At 43.9% G+C, this 7081-nt stretch overlaps 1 protein-coding gene across 1 annotated transcript; it reads right to left on the reverse strand.

The window, feature by feature from the left end:
- Positions 1-1725: 1725 nt before the first annotated feature.
- On the reverse strand, positions 1726-6864 carry LOC117092524 (galactoside-binding soluble lectin 13). Its single transcript, XM_033226200.1, has 4 exons — positions 6644-6864; positions 4561-4637; positions 3850-4060; positions 1726-2009 (listed from the first exon to the last, which is right to left on the reverse strand). Exons 1-4 carry the CDS (start codon positions 6725-6727, stop codon positions 1893-1895), a joined length of 489 nt encoding a protein of 162 aa, XP_033082091.1. The 5' UTR covers positions 6728-6864; the 3' UTR covers positions 1726-1892.
- Positions 6865-7081: the final 217 nt, after the last annotated feature.

Consider the following 7081-nt stretch of genomic DNA (forward strand, 5'->3'; position numbering starts at 1 on the left):
GTTTTTCTTCTCGTAAGTGGTTTTTCATACATGGTATGAAGTAGATAATCACAGCTCTTGTAGTGGGAAAAGAGCTGTCATTCTGCCATCTTGGTAGGAACTCCAGAAACTGAGAATGGAGGGTGAGGACAAGTGCTACAGAGAAACATTCCCAGAGAAAATGAAAATAGGCGTCTGGTTGGTTTCAGTAAAAATATGGATTATTGACTGCTATTTTATTTTGCCCCTCTAAAATATATGTGTTCATTGCATTTTTCCTGTCTCTTTCAGTCTTCTTTGATTTGTATAAAGCAGATTTTGTGTCCCTTTGGTGCACATGTTGCAGGAGATTGCAAGTGATAATTTGTAGTCACATCATAGACACCACATCCTGATCAGATAAGATATTGCACTTTACTCTGAGCCTGTTTTTATAATTGTAATGCCTTCAGAGATTTCTTACAGGGTTTGTGTTTTTGGTATGCAGGAAGTAGTTGTGAGAGGAACTAGTTGCCAAGGATGGCCCCTTATGACTATGGTCACAGTAACCACAGCTTGTGGAGTCCTCTCCTTCTGATTAGGGCTGTTTGACTCATATTGATCAATGTAAATCCATAGAAGTGACACTGTCTGCCATTCAAAGGTAGGTCCTATGATGCCGTACACTTTCTCCATGAGCCTTTTGGAAGGCTTTCTTTGGTGGAAGCCAGTCAACATTTATTAAGTCCCAGAACCATGAGACTCTCATGATTTAAGGAAATCAATGTCATGAATGGGAAGGTGAGGTAGTGAAGGAGATAGCTCACCAGCTTCTAGGTGTTCACCCAGTCCTGGTGTTGAGTTGGACATGAGTGAAGCATCCCCTGAAATCCCAGCCTTAAAGATCTCCCAGAAAACGTGACTCCCGTCACATGATCTACCACTCACTTAAGTTCAGTAAACCTGTAAAGCTGGGAAAGATAAAAATAAATGATTGCTTTTAGCCAATATGTGTTGTGAGGTTTGCTGTGTTGCAATTTATCACTGGAAAAGCAGCAAATAAGGGTCTGCTCACTGTGTCAATGTACATGACTTGTGTCTATTCCAATAATAATCTATATGGTCTCTGATCTCAAATCATGACCATTTATTTCCAAAGAGAAACCCCTGGATTCTCACCACATAAAGTGAAACAATCTTCAAATATTTGAAAATAAGAATAATTGGGATTCTTTAAGGGAAATCACTGGGCTCCAGTGATTCTCTAAACTATTACTTGGGTTGAAAACTTCACATGCAAAACTTGTCATCTTTTTTTTTTTCAGTTCCTTCGTAGCAGCCCACACAAAGCCAGGCACAGTGTTCATACACAGTAAGCATCCTGAGAACAATGGAAAAAATTAAGAAATTTCACATAATTTTCCTCAAGTTACAGATTTCCCCCAAAGCCACCACGTACACCTGTGTGGCTGTAAACAGCTACCTAACATGTAAGTGCCATGAGTCATTTGAGATTGGGTAAGTATTTTAGTTCAGACTGTCTGACGTCAACTATTTGCTATAGAAGGATGCTGTTTCTAATGTCTTCTCAGACATTCCAGGGACCTTGTCACTCACTCCCTTGGTCACAGGAAGGTTTATCCCCTTTGATTTCCTGATGCCTCCCGTAGAATGCCCTGGCCCCCCTTGGGGATGACCACTTCCTCTTTCCCCCTCTTAAAGCAAGAATCAAATCATGTGAGTTTTCGTGCCGTTTTAATGACCAAGTGGAGGGGAAATTGTGAGGAGGAATTATTCTGTTAGCAGGCTCTGGGAATCCCATGGTCAGGTAGAAAGAGGGATTCTTCAACAAGAGGGATTATTGTTGAAGGATTCTTATTGAACAATCCTTCAACAAGAGGGATTCTTCACATGAGGGAGTGTGATCATCTCCCTCAATTGCAGACACACACTGAGGTCAGGGAGATATCTCTGGACACTTGCATCATCTTCACAAATGATGGCGGGATTCGATGGACGAAGCCATAAATGCGTATGCCATTGACCTTTATCTACAAGAGGAAAAATGCATCAGAAAGACAGCATACCACCAAACAAGTTTTTAGCCTCCTCTCCACTCTGCCTTAGGACCAATAACATTCCCCAAGAAAACCCCTAGTTATACAAGTTAACATATTAGATACACTTCTGTTTACAGGTGACATTTTGTGCCTATTTGAGACAGTAGCTGATTTTATTTCTAATGTTCCCACTCATTCTCTAGTGAAGTTCTATACTCTGTGTCACAAAATCTCTGCTTACTCGTGCTCCCTTCTAACCTAGAAGATACCCATTGCCAGGGACTGTGTCTCAAGAACTTGAGACCCTGCATCTCACACAGCAGCTGCCACAGGGTTAGTGCTAGGCCATGTTCATTGAATGCATACTTTTCAGTTCCATGAACTATGATTGCTTTTCACTACTGATGGCCCAGTTTCTCTTTGGAGTAACCTACATCTGAGGTATTAGTGGCAAAGAAGGAAACCCAGGATTCTTACAGAATGAAAGGAGAACAGTTCTTGTAAAACAGAATATTACCTTCAACAACTTCTAAGCATAGGAAAAGATCCCTCGCTTGAATCTGAATAAGATATGAATGTTTTGGCCTACTTGTTAGAGAAAGCCAGAAAGTATGGATATATTCCTTATATTGAGGCTATAGAGAAAGTCGCCTTATTAGTATTAATTTTTCAGATTTAAAATGCATACTTTTTTTAGCCAGTGTTTTCATTTTTTTGTATTTATCTTCTAGTAAAAGTATGGGAGGTTGGTAAAGACAAAAGGATTGATTAGAAAACTTAATACAGCGTCATTTGTGACAGCAAAATACTGGAAAGAAATTTAATGCCCCCAAAGGGCCAAGTTCAACAATTTTGGGTAAACTTTTTAATGTGATATTATGCAGTCTTTAAAATCTGAAGCAGCATCATAGATTGACAATGTCTTCAAGATATATTCTTTGGCAACAAATCAACTTAGTTCCTGAAGCGTAATGTGTAGGGCAACTTATACCAGGATTTGCTTAAAAACAAATGAAATCATAGACTTACCTATATGCTTCCATAAGCAAAAATTTCCTCTGAAGGGCTAGGCACAGTGGCTTAAGCCTGTAAGCCCAGTATATTGAGAGGCCGAGTTGGGCGGATAACTTGAGGTTGGGAGTTCAAGACCAGCCTGGCCAAGGTGGTAAACCCCCGTCTCCCCTAAAAATACAAAAATTAGCCAGGTGTGCTGGCACGCACCTGTAGTCCCAGCTACTAGGGAGGCTGAGGCAAGATTATTGTTTGGATCCAGGAGGTGGAGGTTGCAGTGAGCTGAGATCATGCCACTGCACTCCAACCTGGATGACAAAATGAGACTTTGTCTCAAGAAGACAAACAAAAACAAACAAATGAACAAACAAACAAACAAACCCTCTTTGAATGAAAGCAGAGCTCTGATAATGTTATTCCTGTGAGTAGAATTCGGGCCCCAAAATGAGACAAACACTAATTTTTGACTGATTGAAACAACTTTTTTTAATCTTTTTTTTTTCTTTCTGAAGTATATTGTATTCACTAAACTCAATGAAAATTTAAATAATGGCATAAGTAGAAATGAGCACTATGTGAAAAGACAGAGGAGATTCTCAACTTTGGGGGAAATGTCAGGTGAGCTGACCTTGACATTGGTCAGATTTGGGAAAGAGCTGAGGATGGCAGTGCAAGCAGGGGTGCTCTGTGATGAAAACCAGGGGCAGGAGTAGTTATGGGAGATGGACCCCGAGGGACTGCTGAGGCCAGGTCAATGAGAGCTGCCTCCTGTTTTGGGAACCCACAAAGCCTGGGTGCTGGGAGCTCCTGGGATGCTCACCTCGTACTCATTGTAATGCACGTAGATGCACAGCTCAAATTGTTTGCCATCCTCAAAGGGCACATAGTCTGTTGTCTCCTCCAACATCCATATCCCAAACTCACGCCTGTTCATGACCACGTGATTGCCAAAGTGCACTCGGAAACGGAAGGCAATATCTGAGTCCTCATCCATGTCAGTGTAGAAATCCACCTGCAGCTGTGGGTCGTTGCTGAGGGCAAAGCACGCAGAATGTTGGGCAGGTCCCTCCCTTGTGCAGACACACACTAGACATACACACAAATCCCTTCCCCATTTACCCGGGGAAAAGGTCTCCCTGATAATACTGATGGCCAGGTCCCTGTGGGGATGCTTCAGCTCCTCGTGCCTGCAGCAGGGAGATTCTGGGCTCCTCACCCCCAGATGAAGATGGAGTCACAGCCACTGACCTGGGCCTATGACTTGTTCATTCCCTGAGAATTCTATGCCCCTTGATAAAAAGCCACAGCTCCAACCCACTGAGTGTTCTCCTTCCTTAGGCCCCGTGGCTGGTCCACATGCAGTTGCTGCAGGTCTCATGCCTGGTGCTGGAGGGACTCCAGGGACCGGCACCTGCACGGGGCCTCCATCCTGCCAGCTAGACATTTCCTCATCACCCACACATAAGGTCAAGCCCTCAGCAAATATTCTCCCTTCTTCTCCAACCCCTCTGTTGGTCCATGGAGTACTCACATAAAAGAGTCGATCGGTGTCCCTTTGATTATCACACAGGAACCAACAGACAAAGACACAGGCAGTTTGTATGGCACCTGCCAGAGTATTGAGAGTAAGTGAGAGGTGCAGGGTCAGGTGCAGCCTCCCCTCCTGTAACATATTCCCATGGTGCAGGAGGTTAGAGATGAAAGGGAGACTCTGTGGACTCTCCCTTTTCAGCCTACCACATCAGGACCCCATGTTCCTGAAGATATGGTGGACCCATAGGTAAGAGTAAGGGTTCAGGAGCCAGGATGCCTGGATTCTGGTCGTCACTCTGCCTTTTACTAGCAGTGCAATCTTAGATTTGTTACTTGAACTCTTCCATCCCCGTTTTCCCTAGGACAAGGAGAATTATCAGGAATTTCTACTTTGTAGGATGTTTTCCGTAATAGGGAGTTAATACATGTAAAAGTGTTACCCTAATCCCTGTCATGTATAGGGCCTCTTAGGAGTGACCTAGCAGAACAGGGGAGTCCTCCTGAAACACTGACCTGCCTTCATTCTCAACTCTGAAAATTAAAATAGGACTTGTAAATGTAAGAATGTAAACATTCACTCCAGTGGGAAACAACACTTGTTGAAAGAAAGAGAAATGATGAAAGAACAGGAAACCCTTGGGTGTGGGAGGCAAATGCATCTCAATCATCAAGGGAAATGGACGTCCTTCTCAGAAGGGGCACACATTGCTGATAGCACGGCCCCAATACTTGCACAAATGAAGCCTGTGGGTCAGAGATGTAACTGGAGGGAATGATTAATTTCTACGACGACTGCAAGTGGTTGAGATGATTTTTCTGTACTTTTGAGATAGGTTCTTGCTCTGTCGCCCAAGCTAACATGCAGGGGTGCAATCATGGTTCACTGAAACCTCAAACTCCTGGGCTACAGTGATCCTCACACATCTGCCCCCTCTTGAATAGCTGGGGAGAAAGGTGCCTGCCACTCTGCCAGTCGAATATTTAAAGTTTTTTAAAGAAAGGGTCTCACTCTGATGCCCAAACAGGTCTCAAACTTCTGGCCTCAAGTTATCCTCTCATCTTTGCCTCCAAAATTGGTGGGATTATAGCCATGAGTCAGTGAACTCAGCTGCTGGGTTGATTAATATCCACCGTAAGCTCCTTCTGAACTGAGACTTAACTTGTTCTTTCACAGGTGGAGAACAAGTTTAGTCTCAGTTCAGATAGATACTTTACGTGATTCAGTCTCTGAAACCATGGCCTCTAATGTCCTTTCCTAGCAAACCAGTATCTGCACACCCTGCTGTCCCACAGTGGGAAGAACTGGATGGGCTGGGGACAGGTAAGCTGAGCCTGGAAAGCAAGAACAGTGGTCACTCTGTGCAGACCCCACCTGAGAAACCATCACCCTCATAGTCTGCATTCCTCTTCCCCACTCTTACTAGGAAGAGACATCTATTGACCATACATTCCGCTCTCATAAGTGATCTGAAACAAGTCCTTGGTAACTCACAATCCCCAAGATCCCCACCAGTTAAGCCACCTGGGATTCACATCAGAGGTGCTGCTGTGTGGGGAGAAACATTCACGTGTGCAGAAAGCCACATGCATGATCCTACTTCAACATACAGTCACATCCCAGCACACACACACACACAGTCACACAGAGCCATGCCACTCACTGAGTCACACACACCTGCTCACTGTGCACATAACGATGCTCATCCACTGATCTGGCTGTGCTCACAAACATATTCACATCATAGACAGGAAACAAAGCCCACTCACTCCCTTACTCTCTATTCACACACGTGCTCATCCTGGGGGGTCATCCACCTCCTAAAGTCACATCATCTCAGCAGAGTTTACTCTCATCAGACATCACCTCACACTCATAGAGGGTTACACTGGTCCAGGGTCCACACCCGAAGCCCCACAAGCATCTCAGATAGCATAGCCTCAGGGTTTCTATTCCACACATCATTAACTCTGAGTAAAGCATTCACAGTAGAAATGCTCATATTTTCTTTTCAGAAAATCTCCCATTTCTTTCTTGGTTTCTGTGACATGAAATTTTTGAAAGCTGTGCCTTTTCAACTCACGGGTAAAGAGGACATTGTTCTCTCCTTCTGGGCGACCTTCAGAATTGAGTCCAGTCTTCTGAGTGAATCTCTGAGTTGCAGCATTTAAATGACTCACTTCAGCCTTGCCCTCTGGCTTCATTCCGGATTCCAAGCTCCTCCCAGCAGGCTTTCCTTGCAACTTGAGAAGGGCTTAGGTGTCAAGAAGAAACTCAATCACAACCATAGCTATTTGCAGGTCTGTATCTGTAATGCAGCGGACATGACAGTGGGGGAGGTACCAGGTTGTGGGTTAGTTTACGAGGGAAATGCATAGATAAGGATGATGGAGTGACGGGTAGTGGTTGTAAAGCCCAGCCTTTATGCCTCTCAAGTCTCTTCTCACCTATGCAGAATATACCCAGAAGGTGTACATTTTCCCAATTTGTACAATGGCTAAAAAAAAAAGTTGGAGATTTT

Source organism: Trachypithecus francoisi, unplaced genomic scaffold (genome assembly GCF_009764315.1).
Source record: "Trachypithecus francoisi isolate TF-2019V2 unplaced genomic scaffold, Tfra_2.0 Lachesis_group12, whole genome shotgun sequence".
NCBI classification, from domain to species: domain Eukaryota; kingdom Metazoa; phylum Chordata; class Mammalia; order Primates; family Cercopithecidae; genus Trachypithecus; species Trachypithecus francoisi.

Excerpts from the sequence above, each read along its gene's own strand:
- LOC117092524 (XM_033226200.1), bottom strand. The coding sequence starts at position 6,727 with ATGCTGCAACTCAGAGATTCACTCAGAAGACTGGACTCAATTCTGAAG. Across the intron at positions 4,638-6,643 it reads GAACAATGTCCTCTTTACCC|GTGCCATACAAACTGCCTGT; the intron begins GTGAGTTGAAAA and ends ATACTCTGGCAG. Across the intron at positions 2,010-3,849 it reads TGCATTACAATGAGTACGAG|ATAAAGGTCAATGGCATACG; the intron begins GTGAGCATCCCA and ends TTCCTCTTGTAG.